Genomic DNA, 25,712 nt, shown 5'->3' with positions numbered 1-25,712 from the left:
AATTCTTTGTAAATCAGTGATCAACGCCGGGCTTACGAGAGAACCCAAACTAAAGGGATCTTTCGCATTTAGAAGCTATTACTCCTCGGTTTGCGGTAATAGCCCCCAATTTTAACACACTCTCATTTTCCTACTTACACTAGGCACTTCCCACCAGGAAGTCCTTTTTTTTTTTTTTTTTTAAACTTCATTGCTTTGAAATGCAACCGTATGCATCCCCATAGTTCGGCTTCTTAATTTTCCTTAGAGAGTGGTTGCAGATCACCTTAACGGGATTGGTTAAAGCTTCTGCCCGTTATCTTCCCCTCATCCGATGGGGGTAACGGAGGGGGGAAAAGTAAGGGTGTCTTAAACTTAGCTGTTTTACTGGCTCCGGCGGCGACGTACGGCGAGGGCGTAGGCCGTTCAAATTTGTGATTGGTTATTATGTCCGTCAATCGCGCTGCCGGAAACCAATTCTATTGCCCCGACCGTGCCCGGTTGGCTGCTCGCGACAGGAGTCCGCCCCCCCCTTCGGTTGCCGTGGTTGCAGGCCGGACCCGCCCGCTCGCCCGCTGACAGCGAGGCTTAGGGCGGAGGAAGCGGGTCGGTTGGTGGGTCGGGAACGAGGCTCCGGCGGCCAGGCCCCGCGCAGAGCCGTTGCCATGGCAGCCGCCGCCGGGGGCGCGGACGACGAGCCGCGCTCCGGCCGCTCGAGCTCGGATGGGGAGTGCGCCGTGGCCCCGGAGCCGCTGACGGGCCCCGAGGGCCTCTTCTCCTTCGCGGACTTCGGGTCTGCTTTGGGCGGCGGCGCGGGCCTCCCCGGCCGGGCGTCTGGCGGGGCCCAGTCCCCGCTGCGCTACCTGCACGTCCTGTGGCAGCAGGACGCGGAGCCCCGCGATGAGCTGCGCTGTAAGATCCCCGCCGGCCGGCTGAGACGCGCCGCCAGGCCCCACCGCCGGCTCGGGCCCACTGGCAAGGAGGTGCACGGTGAGGAGCGCGGACACCCCGGGGCCCTGACCTCCCCCGACTTCTCCGGACGGGGTCCTCGGACGGCTGAGCCCAGGGCCCCGAGCGACCCCTCCCGAGTCGAGTCTCCTTTCAGTAGGAATCAGGATGTTAGCGCGGCTGAGGACCGTGAAGGTGAAAGAGACTGTCTTTAAGCGCTTGGTAATTCCTGAACGGAAACTTTTCATGACTCCAGGAGGTTATCAGTAAGTAGGTAATAAAATGGAGCACTGGAGACTACTTTTAGTACCGGACAGGGGAGGCAAGTTTTACCAACTCGTTTAAACGCACAGACCGGGTGTGGACCCCTGTGCCTCGTTTAAGCCTTAGGCGAACTATAGAAGCTTTAACGGCCTTAGTTTTCTCGTCTGTAAAGTGAGTACAGTACTTGCTTTATGGGGATGTTTGGTGCATTGAGGAAGGTGATGAACGTGCGGCGATCACTCTGCTTTTGTTGTGTGCCAGAGCCTGTGGGGCGGTATGTGATCATTTCTGATCCTCACAATGACTCCAAGCCATGCAGAAACCGTTCCCATTATGTGGAAGAGGAAACTGAGGCTCAGAGAGATTGCCTGGCTCCAAGTCACATACCTTTCAGAAAGTGGCCGTGTTGGAATGAGAACCCATGTCTGCCAGATTCATACTCCTACTCTGATATGTCCATTGTATTTTTTACATTGTGTGGGTGACATGGAGAGCCAGGAGCTGACTCCAGAGGCCTTGAAGGATTTGCGACACAATGTGCCTTTCGCATTTGCCGTGCCGCATTTCAAGTTTTTTCCTTGTTCCCAGGGTAGTGTCTCTTGTATCCTGGTGCCTTTCTGTCCCTTTAGATGCTATCGTGGGTGAATGGTGGATTAGCTAGGAAGCCATCCACTTTCGGCTTCATCATGACTTGTTTTGTTTTGTTTTGAACTGGAACTCTCTTACTCTCTTCACAGCTCTGAAGAGGCTGAGGGACTCGGCCAATGCCAACGACGTGGAAACAGGTGAGTGTGCAAAGCAGGGCTAGCCCTCTGGGCTAGGGGAAGAAAACTCGAGGCAACCAGTTCCTGGGAAGACAGTGCTTGAATTCAGTATGCCAGCTCACCCCTTGGACCAAGCTCATAGTATATATCGTATAACTGTAATTCACTTGCAAGAGACAAGTCTGGCTTACATGCTTCCTCTTCCCATGCATCCCTGTCACCCTGAACTTCCCGATGTCCTAGGGTTCATCGCTCTGTGGGCTCCCTGAGGTTGGGACCAGGTCTGCTTTTTATCCTTGGCACCTGGCAACAAGGGTAGGAGCTTTTTAGAATTTCTGGCTAACGGGAACGAACAGTCAGCTTTAACTGCCAGGAGAGACGCCGTCTGAACAGAGCTGAGGCTTTGCGGTAGTTGGGTCAGTGGTTCTCAGACTTGTTTCGTTGACAGGATATGTGAAGGGAGTGGGAGGGGCTCCTAGCAGCACACCACTCTGGGTTTTTTTTTTTCCTTTTTTTTTATTAAAAAAAATGTGTTTTTAATGTTTATTTTTTAGAGAGAGACAGAGCATGAATGGGGGAGGGTCAGAGAGAGGGAGACACAGAATCTGAAACAGGCTCCAGACTCTGAGCTACCAGCACAGAGCCCGACGTGGGACTCGAACCCACGAACTGTGAGATAGTGACCTGAGCCGAAGTCAGACGCTTAACCGACTGAGCCACCCAGGGGCCCCACCACTCTGGTTTTTTGTTACTGTCCAGCGTTCATTGGCCGACAGGGCAGTGGCAGCATCAGAGGTAGAAGGGCAAGTTCTAGAGGAAAAAAAATCAAAGTTTATCCATATATTCGTTGTCCACGGCTGCTGCAACAAATTACCACAAACATAGTGGTTTAAAACAACACAAATTTCCTTTTTTTTTTTTTTAAGTTATTTTACTTGGGGAGGGGAGGAGCAGAGAGTGAGGGAGAGAGGATCCCAGCGCAGAGCCCGACGGGGGGGGGGGGTGGGGGGGGGGTCGAACTCAGAAACTGCGAGACCATGACCTGAGCGGAAGTCGACTGAGCCACCCAGGCGCCCAACCCAAGTTCCTTCGCATACAATTCTGGGGGTCAGAAATCCAACACAGATCTCACCGTGCTGAAAGCAGGGTATCCGCAGGGCTACATTTCTTTCTGGAGGCTCCAGAGGAAACTTGGTCTCCCTCTGCCTTTTCAACGTATAGGGGCCACCCACATCCCTTGGCCTGGAGTCTTCTCCCTCTAACTTCAAGGTCAGCAACAGTAGACGGAACCCTCACGCTGTTGTCTCTCTGTGCTGACAGCTCGGAGCCTGGAGCCCGCTTCGGATTCTGTGTCTCCCTCTCTCTCTGCCCCTCCCCCGCCCATGCTCTGTCTCTCTCTGTCTCAAAAAGAAATAAAAACATTAAAAAAAATTTTTAAACCATGGGCCTTGAAATGGTTCCATTACCCCTGGCGTAGCCTAGTGAACAGGCCTGGAAACCGGAGGCCTTTTCAGCTCTCTTCGCTTTGGTCCCCTTTTCCATGAACTTGAATATTTTGGAATATTTCAGCAGCAACCCAGATAGCTTTTCAAGGAAAAAATGATGTGTTCTCTTTTTAAGATCGCTAGTGTGTGGCCAGAGAATATTTGAATTACGCTTCCCTTCCACAGAAAGCCTAGTTCATCTTGAATCAGGTACTCACATGGTTGGTGGTTTCATTATACTGAGAGAAATGCTGTAATTTTCCAGAGTCTCTGACATACTCATCTTCAAATCTAAATGGCTCTTAGGTTTACCAGGCTCTTACAAGGCTCCGACGGTGACTCTGTAGGATTAGCCTCTTTATTGCTTTTCTCTCTATGGTCAGCATTTCCTTTTCCTTTTCCGCATGTTTATTGGGTTTTTGCTGTAGTTTAGCAATTACCGTGGGCATAAAATTGATGTCCTGCTATTGTTAAATAATAACATATTTTCACATATATGAAAATTATATACACATTTAAAATATTTGAGAGCTTAGGGAAATATATAAGAAAAACATCCATAAGCAGCAAAGGAAATAATCTCTGTTGATATTTTGGTGACACTGTCCCTTCCCATCCTTTGTCCTACGCAGAGAATTTTTCTTTATGGGCTTGCAAACTGTGCTGTATACACAATTTTGTAGGCTGGGTAATTTTTCACGGTCTTTGTCGCCATTTGTTTTCTCAAAATGGAAATGGCATTTTCCCCCTCTTTGTAGAATGAATACATGGCTGTAGGAGTTTTTTTTTTTTTAAGCTTATAAGGTAAAAACCAAAAATCACTGTAGCATTCCATTCTCCAATCAAAACCACAATTTTTCAAAAGCTTTTTTTTTTAATGTTTATTTATTTTTGAGACAGAGCATGAGCAGGGAGGGAGAGAGAGGGAGACAGAGAATCCAAAGCAGGCTCTGTGCTGTCCGCGCAAAGCCTGATGTGGGGCTTGAACCCAAGAACCGCGAGATCATGGCCTGAGCCAAAGTCGGACGCTTAACCGTCTAAGCCACCCAGGCGCCCCAACACAATTTTTAAAAGATGCCCGTCATGCCTTCAGAGGGACAAAGCAAGGGTTATTTAGTTAGTCATATATTTGCACAACGGTTTTTCATTTTTAAGATAATTTCCCAGGTACGGGGTTATCACATCAAAAGATATGCATATTTTTTGTTGTTGTTTTTTGTTGTTTTTTTTTAATATATTTTTTTAACGTTTATTTATTTTTGAGACAGGGAGAGACAGCATGAACGGGGGAGGGTCAGAGAGAGAGGGAGACACAGAATCTGAAACAGGCTCCAGGCTCTGAGCTGTCAGCACAGAGCCTGACGCGGGGCTTGAACTCACGGACTGCGAGATCATGACCTGAGCCGAAGTCGGATGCTTAACCGACTGAGCCACCCAGGCGCCCCAAGATATGCATATTTTGATGGCTTCTGGTAGATACTGCTGTAGTGCTCTCCAAAAAGACTGGACTTGCCCAGGGCACCTACGTGGCTCAGTCCGTTGGTTAGTTGAGCATCTGACTCTTTTTTTTTTTTTTTTAATTTTTTTTCAACTTTTTTTTATTTTTTATTTTTGGGACAGAGAGAGACAGAGCATGAATGGGGGAGGGGCAGAGAGAGAGGTAGACACAGAATCGGAAACAGGCTCCAGGCTCCGAGCCATCAGCCCAGAGCCTGACACGGGGCTCGAACTCCCGGACCGCGAGATCGTGACCTGGCTGAAGTCGGACGCTTAACCGACTGCGCCACCCAGGCGCCCCTGAGCATCTGACTCTTGATTTCCGTCCAGGTCACGATCCTAGGGTCATGGAATCGAGCCCCACATGGGGCTCCCCGCTGAGCGTGGAGCCTGCTTGAGACTCCCTTCCTTTCTCTTTCTCTCTCTCTCTCTCTCTCCCTCTCCCTCTCCCTCTGCCTCCTCCCCCCTTGCATTCTCTCTCTCTCTCTCCCTCCCTCTCTCTCTCTCTCTCAAAAGAAAGAAACCAACCAACCAACCAACCAAAAAGACCATACCTGCACAAATCACAAAAGAGAATGGACTCTTTTAGCTTTGTCTTATCTCTTTGATACAACCCGTATTTTGGTGAATGTACTGAGATGGCTTGAAGTCCTTACTTCTCTTCCACTCTCCTAATCCTTTTCCTACCACCTTCATTCAGTTAGTCAACAGCGATCCTGGAGCTGCGCAAATCCCGTCTCGATCCTAAGTATTAAGTAAGATGCACGAAACAAAAAACCTACAATATAATTCAAGAAAAAGAATATAAAGTGATCCCCTTTCCAAAATAAACCTCCCCCCCTCCCCCCCCCCAAAAAAAGAAAAAGCTGAGGTGATGTGTTTAGTTGGAGAGGTCTAAGTTCTGGAGAGACCAGAGAAGTCTGGGCTTGTGTCGCAGCTTTGCCCCCCGATAGCCGGGTGAATGTACCCGGGGCACATCACATAGTGGGGCGCTTCTCCTGGTTTGTAAGATGGACATGATACCTGGCTGGGGGGGTCACCAGGCTTAGCAGTCAGGTACCTGGTGCCAGGCTGGTGCTCGGCGTAGGGGGACGATATCCAAAACCAGCGCGGCGTTTTAATGTCAGAGCAGATGAGGTGAACTGGGCACTGAAGACCCGCGGATGATGGAGTGGCTCCCTGAGCTTGAAGTGAAGGAGGAGGAGGAGATTCCGGGCTTCGTCTGGAGTCCTTGAGAGGTTTCCTGGCAGAGACTAAAAATGTCAGTTGCTCTAAAATGATGTTTGGCAGCAATTTCTCCATTTCAGCTGGACACACACATGTGTCACATAATGCGTCACATTTTATAATGGCTCCATACTTTGCAACGAAGAAATTTCATATCCATTATTGTTATTACAGCAGCTCTGGAGATTGGCAGGGCGGAGATTATTCCCATTTGCCGGTGAATTGGGACCCAGATTCAGGCCTTCCTGCTCTGAGCCCCGCTCTTTCCACTGCCCCGTGCCATTGGCAACGTACTCCTTTCTTCGTTACCCAGCTTAGCCTGGGACTTAGTCTTCGTGGCTCCAAACCTGTGCTCAGGCCGCTCACTCTAAAAGGCCACCTCCCAGGAGCAAAGTGAGCGCTGCCCCGCAGCTTGGGCTGCTGTGTCCAACTGGAAAGGGTGTGTATCCAAATGGATGTGGGGCCAAAGTCTGTGTGCCGGGGATTTCTGTGATTCGAGAACTCCTGACGCTGAGGGCCAAGATCCTTCTATGATGTTCTAACCCTAGACGTAGTTTGAGCAGCCCGAATCGGGGGTTCCCAGTTGTGCCCTCAGGAGAGTAAGTCCCTTGTCATGACATTCCCTGTAAGGCCGGCATCCAGGAGGAGCTCGCTCTCCCATGGCTTATCGGTGCCTTACCTGCAGGGTCCCCTGAGCATCCGTGTTCACCCCCAGGGGCTGCAGCGTAACTCACACTACCTCTCTGTCGCCCTCCCTCCCTCTGTCTTGGCGACGTCAGTGCAGCAGCTGCTGGAAGATGGCACGGATCCCTGTGCAGCTGATGACAAGGGCCGCACAGCTCTGCACTTTGCCTCCTGCAATGGCAATGACCGGATCGGTGAGTCCCGGGGAGGAAGGGGAGAGGGGAGCTGGGCAAGCAGCCTCTCTCTAGAGGTGCTGGGGGGGGGGGGGCCTCCTCACTCCCTCGGCCTGTGGAACTAGCGCTGCCAGAAAGGGGAAAGAATACAATTGACTCTGTGGTTGGGGCCAGGCCTCCAAGACGTTCAGGCGACATTTACTCAGCGCCAAGCGCAGCAGCAGGGGAGCCCCTCCCTCCCCCTTTTAAGGGTCATTTTTGGATGTGGTTTAACTCATGAACGGTGAGCTTTCTGTATGTATGCACCACCCAGATGAAGCTAAAGAAGATTAACACGGGTGCCTGCCTGGCTCAGTGAGTAGCGCGCGTGACTCTTGATCACATGATCAAGGTCGTGATCCTTCGAGCCCTACAGGGTCGTGAGTTTGAGCCCCACATTGGGTGTAGAGCCTACTTTAAAAAAAAGGAAAGAAAAGAGTATTTTCAGCACCCTGGCAGCCTACCTTTCTGCTCCTTAGCCCCACGTAGACCTTGAGTACCATAGGTTCGTTTTCCTGTTTTGTTTTTTTTTTATTTTTTAGTGTTTATTTATTTTTAAGAGAGAGAGAGACAGAACGCGAGCAGGGGAGGGACAGACAGCGAGGGAGACAAAGAATCCGAAGCAGGCTCTGAGCTCTGAGCTGTCAGCACAGAGCTGGACGTGGGGCTCGAACCCATGAGCCACGAGGTCATGACTTGAGCCGAAGTCGGAGACAGGGTGTGAGTGGGGAGGGGCAGAGAGAGAGGGAGTCATAGAATCCAAAACAGGCTCCAGGCTCTGGGCCGTCAGCACAGAGCCCGACGCGGGGCTCAAACCCACAAACTGTGAGATCGTGACCTGAGCCAAAGTCGGACGCTTAACCGACCGAGCCACCCAGGCACCCCAGTGAACCCAAGTTCTTAATTTTATTTATTTATTTTTTTAAGTTTATTTATCGATTTTGAGAGAGAGAGAGACAGAGCGTGAGCGGGGGAGGGGCAGAGAGAGAGGGAGACACAGAATCGGAAGCAGGCTCCAGGCTCTGAGCCATCAGCCCAGAGCCCCACGCGGGGCTCGAACTCATGGACCTCGAGATCATGACCTGAGCTGAAGTCGGACGCTTAACCGACTGAGCCACCCAGGCGCCCCACCCAAGTTCTTAATTTTAATGAACCCAATCTATCGATCTTTTCTTTTTAATGGTTAGCATTTCTTTGACCTATTTAAGGATTTCTGTGACCTTGCCTATCCCAAGGTCGTAGAGATACTCTCTTGTTTTCTTCTACCAGCCTTTCAAAAGACTTTCAGCTTTTACATTTAGGTCTAAGGTACCTCTTGCATTGGTTTCTGTATGTGGCATGCGGCTCAACCTGGCCTTGTCACATGAGTTAAGTCTGCCTGCACATCCATCTGGGTAACTGATAAGCCCTCAATACCACGACCCACCTTTGAGAGGGCATAGAGACTCTCAGGGAGGGGCATGTTCAGCATCTTCTACTGGCCTAATTCCCACTATGGCGCTTGACTGTGGAAAGAGCAGAAAATGTCCTTGAGAGCCCTTACTAGTAGCCACTGCTGTTGGAAGAACTTTCTTTTTTTATTTTCTTTTATTTTCTTTTATTATTTTTTTAAATGTTTATTTTTGACAGAGAGGGAGACAGAGACAGAGCATGAGCAGGGAAGGGGCAGAGAGAGAGGGAGACACAGAATCCGAAGCAGGCTCCAGGCTCTGAGCTCTCAGCACAGAGCCCGATGTGGGGCTCGAACCCCTGAACTGCGAGATCATGACCCGAGCCGAAGTTGGACGCTCAACCGACTGAGCCACCCAGGCGCCCCATCTTTTTTTAAAATGTTTATTTTTGAGGGGCGCCTGGGTGGCTCAGTCGGTTAAGCGGCCGACTTCAGCTCAGGTCATGATCTCGCGGTCCGTGAGTTCGAGCCCCGCGTCGGGCTCCGTGCTGACGGCTCAGAGCCTGGAGCCTGTTTCAGATTCTGTGTCTCCCTCTCTCTCTGACCCTCCCCCATTCATGCTCTATCTCTCTCTGTCTCAAAAATAAATAAACGTTAAAAAAAATTTTTTAAATGTTTATTTTTGAGAGAGAGAGAGTGAGCAAGCAGGAGAGAATCCCAAGCAGGGTCCGCACTATCAGCACAGAGCCCGATGCAGGGTTTGATCTCACAAACCGTGAACCGTGAGATCGTGACCTGAGCCGAAACCAAGGTTGGACACTTAACCAACTGAGGCGCCCCGGAAGAACATTCTCTAACCCTTAAAAGTCTCAGTCTTTTCTGGGTGCCTGCGCGGCTCAGTCAGTCAAGCGTCTGACTTTGGCTCAGATCATGATCTCATGGTTCATGGGTCTGAGCCTGGCGTCGGGCTCTGTGCTGACAGCTCAGAGCCTGGAGCCCGCGTCAGATTCTGTGTCCCTGTCTCTCTGTTCCTCCCCAGCTCGTGCTGTCTCTCTCTCAATAAATAAATTTGAAAAATTAAAAAAAAAATCTCAGTCTTTTCAAACCTGCATGGGCCAGGAGGCTCTCCCAGAATCCTTAGTTCCTGGCCCTCAGAATCCTGCACATGAACCCTGTGAGTAAGTGGATGAATGAACGAACGAACGGATGTATGAAACAACCTAGAGAACCGTATTTGCTTTCAATATTCCACGCTTTGAGGAAGCCTCTTTAGCTAGGTAGGGGTGGCGGTTAGAGTCCTTGTGGGTTTTCCTGTTTCCAGTGCAGCTGCTCCTGGACCACGGGGCTGATCCCAACCAGCGAGATGGGCTGGGGAATACACCGCTGCACCTGGGTAAGCCTCCAGGACACCTTTCTCTGCGGCACAGATAGGCTCCTTTGATGGAGAGCCCGGGGGGCCTGTCTGTAAGTTCCCAGCAGGATCTCCTATCATCTGGGGAGAGCTCGAGCCCCCGGGGCCACCACCACCCCCCAGTCTGCCTCTCATGGACTCCCCCTTGGGTCACCGGTTGGCTGGGTCCTGAGCACAGCTGCTTTAGCAACCTCAATGGCTCAGCAGAAGCTTAAGCTAGGGAAGGTGAGACCCGAAGCCTGTTCCTGCCCCGTGGCCGACCCACACTGTGGCTCGCGGTGCAGCAGGTCCCATCCCCAAGCCTCGGTCTCCCTAGCTGAACGGGGAGGGAGTTGGACCCGCCCCGTTGCTGCCTTGGTGCAGGCACACCTGGAGGCACAGTCCCGGCGACTGCAGCCAAGCTGGCACACGGGGCCAGGCCCTGGTGTCCCGGACTCTCAGGTCCCTGTTCTTCTTCCTCAGCGGCCTGCACCAACCATGTCCCCGTCATCACTACACTGCTGCGAGGAGGTACGTGCTCCCCGCCCCCTCGCCCTCCTCTCTCGCCCTCCCCCCCAGCGCGCTCACCTCCGCCTGCTCCCGCAGGGGCCCGTGTGGATGCTTTGGACCGAGCTGGCCGCACGCCCCTGCACCTGGCCAAGTCAAAGCTGAACATCCTGCAGGAGGGCCACTCCCAGTGCCTGGAGGCTGTGCGGCTGGAGGTGAAGCAGGTGAGTGCCCTTCACGCTGGGCCAACGGCACAAACAAGCGCCGGACAGGTGGCGCCCGGACCACAGACAGACACGCCTGCCCGGGCGCACCCGGGCGCCTGGGTTGCTTCACACCGACCCCATCCGGCCACCGCTCCACTGGGCTCGGCGGCGGCGGCGGCAGCTCGCTCTCTCTGCCACCTAGCGAGACCCCCAGCAACTCAGCCCGGCCCCTTGTTCCAGATCATCCAGATGCTGAGGGAGTACCTGGAGCGCCTGGGGCGGCACGAGCAGCGGGAACGGCTGGACGACCTCTGCACCCGCCTCCAGATGACGAGCACCAGAGAGCAGGTGAGCTGCGGCGGCAGGGCCAGACCCAGGGCCTGGCGGGAGCCTCGGGGCCGGTGCCGCTCTGCTGTGCTACAGCTAGACGTTCAGAGTAGAAAGAGGCCGCGGCTGGGGGGCTGTAGCCCCCTGTGGACCTCGAAGCCCCTGTCTGCGTCCTTTGACGCCACTTGTGGCCCTTCTCTCGGGGACAGTCTGAGACCAGCTGGAGTGCAGGACTATCGATCGGACAGCTGCTCCACAGTCAGTGAAGCCACCACCTGCCCCAGGAGACAACGCCTACCCTCCCGAGTCTGTGGCATCAGGGTGGAGATCGGGGGCCGAGACAGCTGGGCCCGTCGTGGCACCCGTGACAGAGCCGTGGTTTTGTCCCACAGGTGGATGAGGTGACCGACCTCCTGGCCAGCTTCACGTCCCTCAGCTTGCAGATGCAGAACACGGAGAAGAGGTAGCAAGAGATGCTCCAGGCTTCCTGCCCTGCCGCCGCTGCCCTCCCCCTGCCCCCGCTGCTCTCTCATCACAAAGGAAAAGCCCGAACCTGGGACTTTGGAGCCACACGTGTCTGGTGAGGCCTTGCCCCCAGATGCTACGGGGCAGAGACGCACTCTCACAGAGGCTCCGTGACTTCGGCGCCGCTCCCAGCCACGGTCTCTGTCATCTCTGTGGGCGGGGACCACAGTCCCCAGCTTCCCCCTCCGCTCCCACAGCACAGCAGCCACACCTCAGCTCCGGCCGACACGCGCTGTCCTAGCGGGCCTCACTCGTCTCGCGGCCTCCCTGCCCCCCGAGGCAGGCCCCAGAGCCTTCTCTGTGTCCCTTCCGGGCCGTGGGCTTGTCACAGCCAGCGGGGTGTGGGCTGAAGGCAGGCACCCTCGGGGGCTTCTTGGCTGGCCCTGAACCCCTCACCAGCAGTTAGATTTCGACTTGCCACCTGACTTTCAAGGAGACATTGCAGGGAGTGTCTCCGGTTGGAAGGGAGGGTTGGTGAAGCCCAGCCCTTAGAGATACAAGGCTTGGAAGGACCCTGCTGAACCCAAGGCAGAAAAGGCCCACCCTTTTTCTCCCAGCCTTTGAAATACCAGCAGGGCGGAGTGGTCCCTTCTGCAGCCTAGTTGTAGTGGGCTGAATAGAGGTCCCCTCCCCCGCCCCAGATGGCCGCGTTCTTATCCCCAGGGACCTGTGAACATGACTTTATCGGGCAAAAGGGACTTTGCAGACATAGTTAAATTAATGGACTTTGGGCAAGGCGACGCTCCTGGATTACCCAGGTGGGCTTGATGCAATCGCAGGGACCCGAGTGACAGGAAAGCAGGTCAGAGAGGAGGGAGGAGACACAGCAGGAAGGGGTCAGAGCTGAGGAACGCAGGCGCCCACGGAAGCCAGAAAAGGCAAGGAAATGAGATTCTCCCCTCAGATCTCCCTGAGGGAACCAGCCCTACTGACACTTTGACCTTAGCCCAGTGAGTCTGATTTGAGAACTCTGACCGCCAGAACTGTAAGAGAATAAATGTGTGTTGTTTTAAGCCACCAAGTTTGTGGACGTCTCTCTGTGGCTGCAGCCTGGGGAGACTGAGGCACTCGAGGAGGCGCAGGACTCGCTGTAAGGGAGGTACCCCAGTCCTGCCCCTGCAGGAGCAGACTCTGCCCGCGTTGTGGGCAGTGGACAAGCCGAAGGCAGGGCGCCTCACGGCAGGGGTCTGCCACAAGAGGGGGGACGCGGGGTGGGTGGGGGGGAGGCACCCCCTGGCCCTCTCCAAAGCGCTGACTGCGGACTAAAGACAGACTCCCCCCGCCCCCCCCCCACTCCCGTCACCATCCACGTCCACCCTGGCTCTGCCCCGCTTGCCCTCTCACCTCACCGGGGCCCTGGCTACTTTTCAGAAGGGAGCTTGTCCCCCAAAGCCCAGCTTGATCAGATCGGAATTGAACCCGCGGAGCCCAGCTGCTCCCCAGGCCCCGAAGAGAAAAGATCTGTGTGGGTAGGAGATACCGGCTGGGGGCCGCCTTCAGGACCCTGTGAGAGGAGAAGCCCCACCAGGACGGCAGGGGTGGGGAAGGGAAAGCGTGCTAGGCCCGAGACTGGGGAGAGCGAGGGGCCGATGAAGCAAACGAGTTTCCCCGGAGCTCAAGCTGCTGCCGCGGAGTAAACGGACTGCCCGTCTACGTGGCTGAGGGAGGGGAGGAGCGCGCTGAGAGGAGGAGCCCCGTGAGGGAGGGGCGCGCTGAGGGGAGGGGTGCCGGGGGGAGGGGGGCGGTGCGGAGGGGGAGGGGCGCGCGGAGGGGCGGGGCGCCGTGAGAGAGGGAGGTGCTGAGGGGAGGGGAGCGCCGAGGGGAGGGGAGCCGGGAGGGAGGGAGGTGCCGAGGGGCGGGGCGCCGTGGGGGTGGGCGGTGCCACGGGAGGGGCGCGCCGAGGGGCGGGGCGCCGTGGGGAAGGGCGGTGCTGAGGGGAGGGGCGCGCTGTGAAAGGCAAGGAGTGAGGGGCGGAGTGAGGAGAGGGGAGTGCGAGAAGTACAAGGGTGGGCGGCTTTTCTGCCTCTGAGGAACCCTGCCCACTCAGGTCCAGGAGCACGTTTGACTTTGCCCTCACTAGAGGCTCTGCTGGGGCTGGTGCCTACACACAAGCCCCTTGGCCCGTGAGCCCGGGGGTGGGGCTGGGCAGGAGAGGGTCAAGGCAAAAGGGGAGGCAGGGGTGGGAGAGCATGGACCTCAAACTCAGTGGGCCCATTCTCTTGGGACCCGCCCCTCTGGGCCTCCGTACCACACCCTACCCCTGGGGCGATCACCCTGGAGAGAGTTGAAGCTGTTTGTCAGCTTCAGGGCTAAGGGGTTCAATAAATGGGCTCTCGGAGAGGCACGAACCCCCAGAAACTGTGCAAGATTTTGTGTGAAGGGTGTGCATGTGTGTTTCCGATAAAAGTGGCCATGGCTTTCATTCGCAGCAGGGTCCACACTCAGAAAAAGTTAGGAACCCTTGCTACAGAACTTCGGGAGCGGGGGCGCCTGGGTGGCTCCGCGGGTCAAGTGTGCCGCTTCGCCGCAGGTCACGATCTCGAGGTTAGTAGGTTGGTGCCTCCTGCTGGGCTCTGCGCCGACAGCTAGGAAGGAGCCTGGAGCCTGCTTCCGATTCTGTGTCTCTCTCTACCCCTCCCCTGCTGGCACTCTGTCTCTCTCTCTTTCTCAAAAACAAATAAACATTAAAAAAAAAAAAAAACCACTTAGGGGCACCTGGGTGGCTCAGTCAGTTGGGCCGCTGAGTACAGCTCAGGTCATGATCTCGCAGTCTGTGAGTTCGAGCCCTGCGTGGGGCTCTGTGCTGAGCGCTCAGAGCCTGGAGCCTGCTTCCGATTCTGTGTCTCCCTCTCTCTCTGCCCCTTCCCTGCTTGCTCTCAGTCTCTCTCTTTCTCTCTCTCAAAAATAATAAATAAAAAAATTTATAAAAATAAATACATACAATAAACACTTACAAATTAAAAAAGAATAAAAAAAAAAGAACTTAGGGAGCAAAGGGGTAGGAGACCTGCCAAGGGCATCCTACGTACTTGGGTACCTAGGTACTTCTGAGACCAGCCATCTCCCAGGGCAGCCTGCTTTGCACTGGCAGAGCTGAGAGGGTGGAGGGTTCTGGGACTTTATGAAATTGCCCTGAGATGACTTCAGGTGTTTCTAGAACAGCCTGACAGAGACTCACTGGCTGACTCCTAAAAAGTCCTTGGCCTGGACCAAGCCATCCCCACCTGGAGAGCAGGATGCATCCCTCCAGCCTCCTCCTGGCCTCACCCACCCACTCCTGGCCCTGTAGCCACAAAACCAGGAGAATGGGTCACTGGGACGAGTGAAGGGGCTATGGTCCACTCCCTCCCCAGCCCGATAGGCCAGTCATCAAACACTTGCCAGACCGCTAGACAGTCAGCCAATCTGCCTCACCCCATTTCCAGCCAGGAAATGTCTGCAACCCCAAGTCTGTCTGAAGAGCCAGCCAGTCAAAGTCAGGGCCAGACATTGGCGTGAGTCAGAAAGCACACAAGTGGGCCCTAAGCTGGCTGAGCTGGGCAGGGGGGGGGTAGGATGGGGAACTCTGCAGAGGTTACGGGCACAGGCGTTAATTCTATTACCCGCTGCTCTGGGAGTTACTGAGTTGCAGGCAGGGGCGGGGTGGGGGGTTGTGGAGCAGGAAGAGGGGAGGATGTGGGGGCAGGCAGAAAGAAGAAATCCACGTCCTTTGATGTCACCTTCGGGGTCGGGTCCTTTGCTTTATACCTCACGTTTCATTCACGTTAGAAATACTTATTGCCGGGCGCCTGGGTGGCTCAGTCAGTTGAGTGTCCGACTTCGGCTCAGGTCATGATCTCACAGTTTGTGGGTTCGAGCCCCGCATCAGGCTCTGTGCTGACCGCTTGTTCAGAGCCTGGAGCCTGCTTCGGATTCTATGTCTCTTTCGCTCTCTGCCTCTCCCCCGCTCACGCTTTGTCTCTCTTTCTCAAAAATAAATACATGTAAAAAATAAAATAAAATAAATACTTATTGAACACTGGCTATGGTCTAGGCAATGTTCTAGGTGGGAATACAGCAGTGAACAAAAGGACAAAAACCCTGGCAAACAGAGGTTAAGTGCTTGGAGAAGAATATTCACACGTTCTCACAACCATCCGTCGAGATAACTAGCCTTGCTACTGCTTTTGATGGCGAGGAAAAAATACGGCTTTGCCAGAGGGATCCAACTGGGCAGCTGGGCTCAACCTGGGCCCACCCCCAACGCTCGCGCTGTTTCCACCATGCCTGAAATTAGAGCCTTCTCAGAAGCAGAGTTTCCTAAAACTAAGGGCGAGGACATTGGCTGAGCTCCTACTACGTGCCAGCAGGCCCTTAATACAAGTCCTTTGATTTAGTGTTTGCTAGAAAATGTAAGATAGCCAACATGTTGCTGCCGCCATTTTCTAGATGCACAAAATTGAGGCTCAGCGAGAGGAAGTAGCTTGCCGGGGCCCAGCCCAGGTCTAACATAATCTCTGCCAAGATTTCCAAAGTGCCAATGTCCACCCGTGTCCCCCGGGACTCAGTCGGGATGAACGGACGATGGTCTCTACTAGGGGACATCTCAGTCTCCATGACCAGTCTCGGGTGTAGGGAGGGTCTGGCCCTTTTCCTACCAGTCTGCTTCCCAGACTGCTTCAGCTATGGAGCCCAAGGCAAGGTTAGGAGGTCAGGAAGCTGGACTGATGCCCGGGCAATCCCAACAAAGTCCCTCGCTCCCCGCCCCCGCCCCAGCTCTGCCTCCCAAAGGGAATCACACACAGCCCCAACCCTCCCCCCCCCCCCCCGGACACTGGCTCGCTCTCAAGTGAACACTGAGGCCTCAGCGTTTCAGGGAGGTATGATCAACTCGTTTTATACATAAAGAAACAGGCTCAGGGAAGCAAAGGCATCTTTCCCGAAGCCCCAGCCCAGGCACCAGGGTGTCCTCTTGTCCCTGTGATTGGTCCATGCCAGCCTGGTGACTCTCTCCCACTCCGAAAGCCTGGGAGGATAGCACTTGGTGGTCAGCGCGCCCAGAGGGGCACAGGTGGGTAAGTCGTGCCTCCTCAGCTCGATTGTGAGGGGTGTGCTGGAGACGGGGACCTGCCTGGGAAGCCCTGACAATGTCGCATACAGTTGGTAGCAGCCAGTGAGCAACCCAGGGTGGTCTGCCTCGATTGGGACCTGGCTCAGACAGAGCTCTGTCCTGCGGGTCACCGAGGCAGAGAGATGTCAGAGACGTGAAGTGCAGGAGCCAGGATTCAAACCTGACAGTGTGGCTCAAAGTCCGGGCCTTTTTTTTTTTTTTTTTTAACGTTTATTTATTTTTGAGACAGAGAGAGACAGAGCATGAATGGGGGAGGGTCAGAGGGAGAGAGGGAGACACAGAATCCGAAACAGGCTGCAGGTTCTGAGCTGTCAGCACAGAGCCCGACGCGGGGCTCGAACTCACGAACCGCGAGATCGTGACCTGAGCCGAAGTCGGACGCTTAACCGACTGAGCCACCCAGGCGCCCCTCAAAGTCCGGGCCTTGACCCCTGCGCTGTGCCGCCTCTCTGATTGGACCTGGCAGGTCCACGAGATGCTCGGGCCGGCACCCTCCCCAGCACCCCCTACCATACCCCCCAATGGCCCCTAAGTCTCAGGTACTCCAAGCTGGTACCCTTGCCCCCCCCCATCCCTCCATGCCACCCCTCCTCCTGCTTCGGTATCACCCCTACACAGAGCCTGAGCCCCTAAAACAACCTGGCGGTAAGCAGATGCCTCCATAAATCAGAGTCTTGTCCTCTCACCCCGGACACAATCCCACCCCTGCAGCGCCTGTTTCTCCGGCCTCGTGCCTTCTTGGATCCAGCCAGCGGCTCACAAATGAGCCCTGCTTCAGGGCTGAGGAACTGATGTTCATTAACAGGAAGTCTCGGGGCGGTTAATTGGCATTTATGTCCCCAGGCACACACCTCGAAGTTGATAGATGACGCTGTTCCCGCCAGCCTGAAGCCGGGCGAGGGGTTCAGTAGCTGTGCCAGGGCCCTCACCTGGCCCACCCTCCCCAGGACCGAGTTTTAGCCCTGGCTACAGTTGTTACACAGGGCGGGGTGAGGCTGGGGGTCACCTTTGCACATTCAAGTTCCTCCCTCTGCTTCAGCCAACCCCTTCCTGCCTCTTCTCTCTAAAGACCGTGGAACCGAAATCAGGCCCAAGGCAGACCCAGCTCTGTTTGGGGCTAGCTCTGTGATCTTGGGCAAGTTACTTAATCTCTCTGAGCCTCAGTTTCTCCATCTCCAAATTCTAAAGCAGATGAGACACAATCCAGGGCCAAGTCCAAGGCCTGAGCGTAGCAGGTGCCCTGTGGACACCCCCTACCATACCCCCCCCATGGCCCTGAAGTCTCAGCACGTTTCCCCCTCAAGCCTGTGCCCCTGTTATCCCCACTGCCACCCCCAGTAGCCCAAGCCAGAAGTCCGGGATGTCATCTGGGACACCCCCCAACATTTAGTCACCAAGTCCCAATGACTATACCTTGTAAGCGGTTGTCCTGTCTGTCCATACCTCCTTACCCACTGTCAACATCGTGGATGCTTTCATCTATGCAGATTCTCACGCCAGTCTCCTCACTGGTCTCCCTGCCCCACCCCCCCTTCTGCCCCCACCCCCCTGAAAGCCTGCCTTGCAGCCAGAAAGTTCCCTAAAGGGTAAATCTGGTAAATTTACCCTTTTGTTTACAACCTTTTGGGTGGCTCCCTGTTGCCCTCAGGACAAAGGGCAGCCTCAGTTTCAGACAACATTTACAGAATCCTTTGCAATTGTCCCCACCTCTCCCACCTCCCTTCCTGCTGAGGCTCCCCCGTACCCTGTCCCAGGCCCCTGGCCCCTCACGCTGTGCCTGACTCCGGGTGGCCCGTGCACATGGGTGTTCTTCCGTCTTTCCCTTTGCCATCTGCCCTAATTAACTCCCACTTCAGGACTTGGCCTGGGCACCAGCTCCCCTGGGAAGTCTTCTCTGCTTGCCCAAGCCGGGTTACGGTCTTCCGGGCTCCCCCCTACCCCCATGCTTCTGCCTTTTTTTTTTTCTGGCAGAAGAAGTCTGTGCCTAGCAGGCGCTAAGGCATGAGCGCTGAGGGCCCATCCCTAAGAGGTTTGCACAAATAGGAAGGGAAGGAGACTGCAGAGTTCAAACCTCCCTCCAACTAAGCTCCTGCCAGGACCCCCAGGCTGCCTCAGGCTCAGCCTGAGATCCTGCAGGCGGCTCGGGTTGGTGGATTCTTCTGGGCCTCGGAGGATGGCCAGGGCTCATTCAGCCTGTCCTCTAGCCCCCGGCGCCTGCCTGTGGCCCTACAGGACTCCCAGCTCTCTCCTAACCGAAATCCTACGACTATCTTCCAAGCGTTTCATTAGCCCCCTGAAGCAGACCCAGGAGCCTCCGAGGCCAGGCCCGAGCCCAGCACCAGGCCACCGATCTTCCTGACAAATCCAGGGCACAACAGTTTCCCAGCCCTAGGCCAGGCCCTTGGCGGCAACCTCCCCGGCCAGGGGCTCGCGGAGCACCCCCTGGATTAGTGCTCTTTGCTGCCAGCCTGGCATCTCTAGCCCAGCCTCTGCACAGAAATGCTGGGGGCTATTTGACCACATGCTTGACGGGGCCCGTCCTGAAACCCTTCAATGGCATCACCACCTGCCTGAAGGATGAAGTTCTTGCTCCCCAGCTGGCCCAGGAGGCTGCGGGATCTCACTGCACCCAGCTTCCTGGCCTCCCAGGCCTCACCCTGCCCTGCTTCGGCTGCGCAAGCCCGCGACCGCTCCCAGCTGCACCAGCCTTGGCATGGGCTGTTGCTCACCTGGCAGGCCCTTTTCACCTTTCTTTTAGGAAGATGCATATTACATGGGATAATTACATGCGCGTTAACTCCTGTGGGACTCCTACTTGGCTTGCTCAGGAAGGCAGGAGTTTCCTCCTCTGCGCCCGTTCAGAACTGTGGGTGTTCTCCTGTTATGGCCCCATCACGCGGTGCTCTCGTTTCTTCTTTTGATATTCGGCTCTCCAGCTAGACTGAGAACTCCTGGAAGGCAGGGACCAGGTCAAAGTCCTGCCCTCTCTGTCTCCCCCTCGTGGCATAGCTTTAGGCAAAGCACTTCAATGTTTGGAGGGTAAAGGAAAGAAGGAAGGAAAGGGTCGTCTCCTTCTTCAAGTATCCAAATACCTGCTCTGTGCCTACTCTGGTCTGGGCTATACTGTCCTCCATTACTTGGGGCTTCTGGGCTTCCTCTTCTATTGATTGATAGAGAGAGAGAGAGAGAGAGAGAGAGAGCAAGCAAACCGGGTAAGGGTCAGAGAGAGAAGGGGAGAGATAATCCCAAGCGCTGAGTCCGACGCGGGACTCCAACTCACGAACAGTGAGATCATGACCCGAGTGGAAGTCAGACACTTTTTTTTTTTAATTTCTTTTTAGTCTTTGTTTATTTTTGAGAGAGAGAGAGAGACAGAGCGTGAGCAGGGGAGGAACAGAGAGAGAAGGAGACACAGAATCTGAAGCAGGCTCCAGGCTCTGTGCTGAGAGCCCGAGGCGGGGCTCGAACCCACGAACTGCGAGATCATGACCTGAGCCGAAGTCGGACGCTTAACCGACTGAGCCACCCAGGCGCCCCTCTCCCCGTTCTCCTCCGTAGGGACTCACCATTGTCACGCGGCGAACTTCAGATAGTCTTAGATGTTCTCCCAGTGCCTGGCCTGCCATGAGAGCCTTCTGTCCGGCCCAGTTAGGATCCCAGCTCTGCCGCGAATTTGCCATTTGACTTTGACCGAGCTACCTCGTCTCCTGGAGCCTCAGTTTTCCCTTCTGAAGAGGGAGGTAATATCTCTTGTCTGCGAGGCACAGGCCAGCCAGCGGAGCTGTGAGTGAGGGCTTCAGGGAGGTAGAGGCCGCGCTGGGTGCTGCAGAAGCGGGCAGCATCGCGCCCCTGCCGTCCCGGAGACACTCCCACTGCTGTGGCCTGAGTCAGCCGTGGGAACCTTAGCAGACATGTGCGAGAAGGGACGCTGGCCCAGGTGTCAGGCCCCTGCGATTGGGCCCTTGAAGCAGCCACTCCCCCCAGCTGGTCTCAGCCTCCCCGTGTGAAGAGTGACCGACACTGACCCCTGGGTCTGCGGCAGGTGGCAGGCAGCGAGGAGGACTCAGCAGCCGCCTACTGTCAGTGAGGGACCTTCCCAGGGTGCCCGGCAGCCGGGAGACGTGCCAGGGGGACGAGGAGGCCGTTAAGATCTTAGGCCTCAGCCCGAAGCTAATATATATTATTGGCGTGTGGTGAGGCGGCGGCGGAGGGAGGGAACTGGGTAGTTCTGCAACCGTCAGGACTGATTTATTGGTTAATTAGGAGGTTTCCACAGTCACCGACTACCCTGCTGTGTGCATGGATGGGAGGGTGGGGGCCACAGGGCAGCCGGGACTGCTGGGAGGCCAGCTGGGACCCGAGTGGGGCTCCGTTTCTCACCTGATCTGGGAGCACCAAATGGCTGAAAGAAATAATGCAAGGGGCTTGGGTCAGGCCGTGGACCTGGGACTCGGTAGCTGGGACAAGCCCATCAGGACTTGCCGGCCCGAGTACTGAACAGAACTGTCCCAAAGAAGAGGACTGGGAACTCTCTGAGATTTCCAGACATCGAGGCAAACGTGGGAGCTGCTGGTTTAGGGAAGAGGGCCGATGCAGGACCAGGAGTCAGGAAGAACCAAGGAAAACCTTGGAAACCTTGGAAACTGAGAGCCGAGGCCCCCAAAGTGGAGAAGGCCGTTCCACTGAGCAGAAAAAGTTAAATAGCGGTGGGTTTGAATCCAACTTCTGCCAAACACTAGCTATGTGAGCTTGGACAAATCACTAAACCTTTTTCTTTCTTTCTTTCTTTCTTTCTTTCTTTCTTTCTTTCTTTCTTTCTCTTCTTTTTTTTTTTTTTTTTGAAGATTTTATTTTTAAGTAATTGCTACACCCAGCATGGGGCTCCACCCCACAATCCCGAGATCAAGAGTCACACACTCCACCGACTCAGACAGACCCCCCCCCCAAATTACTGAACCTCTCTGATTCTTGGTTTCTACATCTGCAGAAAGGGAACTAATTATGTATCTACCTTGCAAAGCTGCTTCGATAATGAGATTGAAGAACGTGGCACCGCGTAAGATGCACAGAAAATGCTTCACGACTCTTTGCTAAATCAGCTGCTAGGGTTACATTACCCAGGCCACACAGCCTGGAAGGGAGAAGCGGCTTCGCAAAGGGTGGTTGAGGAAGCAGGGCCTAGAAGGTGCTGACCGGGTTGGAAGGGCGGGCAGAGGAACGGCCCTCCCGCCAGACCGGCTGTGGACAGAGTCTGGGGGCTGCCTGGCCAGGGGGCTGCGCTTCGCGGGGGTGACCCAATTTCACCGCCCAGGGGTATCCACGGGGGCTGGGGCCCCAGCTCGGCCAGTGCGTCTCAGAGGACCCCTGGCGTTGGCGCGTCCCCTCGTCGCCGTCGTGCCCTGGGGGGGAAGCGGAATGACGGAAAGACGGTCATCTGGCAGAGTGGAGGAGGACCGGGTTTATTCCGGTCCCGGGGCCGACGAGGCTCGCCCGGCCTCTCCGACGCGGGCGGGCTCCTCCCCGGGCCCCCCGCCCCGGCCGCCGCCCGCCGGCAGCCTCCCGCGAGGCCGGGCGTCCCCGGGGCAACCGGCAGGGCCCGCGGTGGCGGGGCGGACGCGGCGGTGGGCGCGGCGGGCGCCCGGGGGGCAGCGGGCGTGGCGGCAGCGGCGGCGGCGGCGGCGGCCGCAGGGCCACAGGCGGCGGAAGCGCGCGCGGAAGTGGCGCGAGGCGAGCGCGTAGACGAGCGGGTTGAGGCAGGAGTTGGCGTAGGCGAGGCAGTGCGAGGCCAGGCGGCAGGCGTAGGTGGCCGGGCTGAAGGCGAAGCGGCCGAACCAGAAGCAGAGGATGAGCGCGTGGTGCGGGCCCCAGCAGAGGGCGTAGAGCGCGGCCACCGCCAGCATGGTCCGCCCCGCGCGGCCCGTGGCTCTGCGCCGGGCCTCCGCCGCCGCCGCGCCCGCGGGGCCCACGGCCGCCCACAGGAAGCGCAGCGTGCGCGCGTAGGCCAGGCTCACCACGGCCACGGGCAGCAGGTAGCCGGCGGCGAAGGTGGCCACGTCGAGGGCGCGCCGGCGCGCGTCCTCCCAGGCGGGCACGCAGAGCTCCAGCGCGCCGTAGCGCACGGTGCCGTAGTAGCTGAGGTAGGGCGCCGAGAAGAGGGCCGCCAGCAGCCAGACGAGCCCCACGGCGGCGCGGGCGTTGCGCGGCGTGCGCAGGGCCCGCGAGCGCAGCGGGTGCCGCACGGCCAGGTACCTGCGGGCGGGCGCCGGGTCAGCGGGGCAGGCGGGAGGGCGGGCGGCCCACACCCGCGCCCTGGCCCCCGCGTGGACGCTGCGGCCGCACCTCTGGGCCGGCGGCCTGGCCTTCCGCGTCCGGACAGCCGGAGCGACGGCGCGACCAGCCTAGCAGGGTGGACTGCGGGGGTGAAGGGAACCCACACGCCAGGCGCTTAGAGCGGTGCCTGGCCCCTAGCCGGGTTGGCTTAGAGGCTCGGAGGGAAGGGGCTTGCCCCGGGGGGGGGGGGTCGTCAGCTCGAGAGTGAGCCTGGGTTGCACCCCAAGTGTCGAACCGCGAAAGCAGGTGTGACCGCACCCTGGCGGGGTGTGCTCCTTCCTAAGAGATCTGTTCAGCCCACCCGAGCCGGGCCCCAGATGCAGCGCACCTGTCCACCGAGACCGCGGCCAGCGTGAAGCTGCTGGCGTACATGGTGAGGTAGATGAGCAGGTGCACCGTCTTACAAACGAGGGCCCCAAAGAGCCAGGCGTCCAGTGTGTAGATGGCCGCCTGGAAAGGCACGCAGCACAGGATGAAGCAGAGGTCGGCCACCGCTAGGTTGAGGATGAACAGGTCCGTAGTGCTGCCCGGCTCCTGCCAGGCACTGGGGCTGGGCTGCAACAGCACGGCCAGCACTAGCCCGTTGCCCACTGTGCCCAGCAGGAAGATGATGGCAAAGACCACAGGCACGGCCACGGCCCCCACACTCCCCGGGCCGTCCAGCGAGACGTTCTGCGCGTCAGCCATCTTTCCCTCCGACGGGCACCTGGGGAGAAGAAGCTGGAGTGCTCAGGCAGGAGCCCCCAGCTCTGGTCACGTGACCCCGGGGGCTCGATCGATCGATCGATCGATCCCGGCCCCTAGCTTGGGCCTGGCCAGGTCTGGGGGGGGGGGGGCGGGAAGCTCATGGGGGATGGGGATGGGAGTGGGGAGACAGAGCCAAGAGTGACCACTGAGACCCACGGGGCAAGCCTGGCAGTCACGTAGGTGTCTGAGGTGGGTTTCTCCGTTTGCTCGGGGACACCCCCACGGCTCAGGGCACAAAGGTGATTACTAGGTGGGCGCCTCCAGGCAGAATGCGGTGAGGACACGGCGGATGGGGGAGGGGCCGCTCCAACCCAAGGTGCTTGTATATCTAACTACCTTATTTCCCCGTGGGGATTTGAAGCGCAGGGGGGACTCTTGGACGTGGGTCAAAGGCAACAAAGCATGGGTGGTATCCCTGAGTCATTGCAAAGTCCGCTTTGGTGAGAGCCCCACAGTGGCACAGCTGGGAAAACCGTATAGGTCACTGCCCCCTCTTTGCACAGGAGGAAATTGAGGCTCACTCGGAGAGGGGACACGGGAGGCTGAATAGCACCCTTGGCGTGGCAGATCGGGGCTGCTGCCACCGTGGTGCCCTGACTCCCAGGCTGGAGTGCTCCACCCACAGCCTGTAACAGGTGGTGCCTCTGACCGCGTGCAAGTACTCGCGCGTGCATTTATGCGAGCTGCGCCCGCTCTCACCCTTGCCCCACCCCGCGGTCCACATCGGCTACTACCTGTGGATCCCCCTGCGTGCCTGGGGCTTCCGGGATGGTGGGACAAATTAAGGGCGTGGGGCGGCGGGGGGGGGGGGGCTGGGTGAGCGGCAGGGAGGAGGGAAGAAAGGGAATACCTGCGCCCCCAGTCCCCAGCATGCAGCAAGCCCCCTGAAGGTCCGAATAGGCAACACCCACCTCAGTTCTGGGCACTGGGCCCTGCTTGATCCTGGGTGAACGGGTCAGGCTGAGGCTGCCTCTTGGCTCAGTGGCTGCCCCTTGGCGCCTCCCTGCAGGTGCAGGTCTGCCTCCCACTTCTCTCTTCTCCTTTAAGGCACCTCCTCTGCTGAGCCAGACTTGAGCACTCCCTCCGGAGTCGCCACTAGCCGCTGCCTGCCGCTGCCTCCTCCCCCTCCTCCTCCCGCTCCTCCTCCTCTGTCCCTGATTTCCCCCAGGTGGCATGCTCTTCTGCCCAGCTCTTTTCTGCCTCCCTGCGCTGCTTCTTCCTCTTTCTGCAGTGAGTAACCCATTGATTCTCTGAGAGTCGCTTTGGAGTTAACCCCTCCGTGTCCAGGGCCCAGCCCATTCATTGCTGGTACTCTCACCTCCTGCCTAAACGACTCCATCTTCCCTCCCTGCTCCAAGTAGAGCTCTAACCCAAGCTCAGAAAGGATTCCTCATCTCGAATGGAGTGTCCTAGGCTAGGGAACCAGAATAGGAGTCTCTCTTCTGGAGACCAGATGGGACTCCTCTCCCAGGCCCTTGGAATCCCGGGGCCCATCAGCATTCCTACGCTCGTTCCAGAGATTCAGTCTGGCTGAAGACGAAGGGGTTTTGTGCCCATGCGGAGTTTGGCTTTAGCCTGAGGGCAATGAGGACCTAGTGAAAATTTTAGAGTGGGGACAGGATCTGCGCGTTTTCGTTTATAATGAGTTTATTATGGCCTGGGGTGAAAAGGATGGGCGGAAGGGGAATGATTTAATGCCTGACCCGTTAGGAGCCTCTTGTCGGGGCAAAAGGCAGAGAGGTTAATTGGTCTTGGGAAATGGCTGGGTAATTCAGTCAGTCACGCGTGGGCTTCTGCTTGGAACTCCTGGAGGAGTAGGCCACATGGCCAAATGCTTCCGGAAGGTTAGAGAGACGAGCCCCTTGGAGGGACGAGGCACACTGGATTTCACGACAATGAGGTGGTCGGTAAACTGGAGACGTGTAGTGGGGGCAGAAGACAATTTGCAATAAGTGAAGGGAGAGAAGAGGCGGCAGGGACTGAATGTCTTTCTGGAAGCTGGGAGGTTGGGGGGAGGGGACGTCAATAGGAAGTCTGCGGAAGCGGACAGAAAACAGAGGGGACCCTGATGGAGTCAGGACTTGCATTCAAGGCCCAAGGAGCTGGGGAAGCGACTCTTCA

General features: G+C 56.8%; 2 protein-coding genes across 4 annotated transcripts; one reads left to right on the top strand and one right to left on the bottom strand.

Annotated features, from left to right (window-relative positions):
* Positions 1 to 551: 551 nt before the first annotated feature.
* On the top strand, positions 552 to 12,421 carry ANKRD54 (ankyrin repeat domain 54). Of its 3 annotated transcripts, none has more exons than XM_047066044.1 (8): positions 552 to 969; positions 1,929 to 1,976; positions 6,943 to 7,041; positions 9,771 to 9,842; positions 10,224 to 10,370; positions 10,446 to 10,570; positions 10,793 to 10,900; positions 11,272 to 12,421. In XM_047066044.1, the coding sequence occupies exons 1-8, from the start codon at positions 645 to 647 to the stop codon at positions 11,344 to 11,346; spliced, it is 999 nt and encodes a 332-aa protein (XP_046922000.1). In that variant the 5' UTR covers positions 552 to 644; the 3' UTR covers positions 11,347 to 12,421. The 3 variants fall into 3 exon arrangements, with proteins under 3 accessions (XP_046922000.1, XP_046922001.1, XP_046922002.1); XM_047066045.1 differs by having other exon boundaries at positions 555 to 969; positions 10,323 to 10,370; XM_047066046.1 differs by having other exon boundaries at positions 880 to 969; positions 6,948 to 7,041; positions 10,323 to 10,370.
* A 9,552-nt stretch (positions 12,422 to 21,973) lies between these two features.
* On the bottom strand, positions 21,974 to 23,531 carry GALR3 (galanin receptor 3). Its single transcript, XM_047066411.1, has 2 exons — positions 23,173 to 23,531; positions 21,974 to 22,763 (listed from the first exon to the last, which is right to left on the bottom strand). Exons 1-2 carry the CDS (start codon positions 23,529 to 23,531, stop codon positions 21,974 to 21,976), a joined length of 1,149 nt encoding a protein of 382 aa, XP_046922367.1.
* Between the last annotated feature and the right edge of the window lie 2,181 nt (positions 23,532 to 25,712).

Source organism: Lynx rufus, unplaced genomic scaffold (assembly GCF_022079265.1).
Source record: "Lynx rufus isolate CCGP_SWC_20201006 ecotype Redwood Valley unplaced genomic scaffold, mLynRuf1.p SCAF_7, whole genome shotgun sequence".
NCBI classification, from domain to species: domain Eukaryota; kingdom Metazoa; phylum Chordata; class Mammalia; order Carnivora; family Felidae; genus Lynx; species Lynx rufus.
The sequence above is the reverse complement of the archived record's forward strand: the minus strand, read 5'-3'. Positions and strand labels throughout refer to the sequence as shown.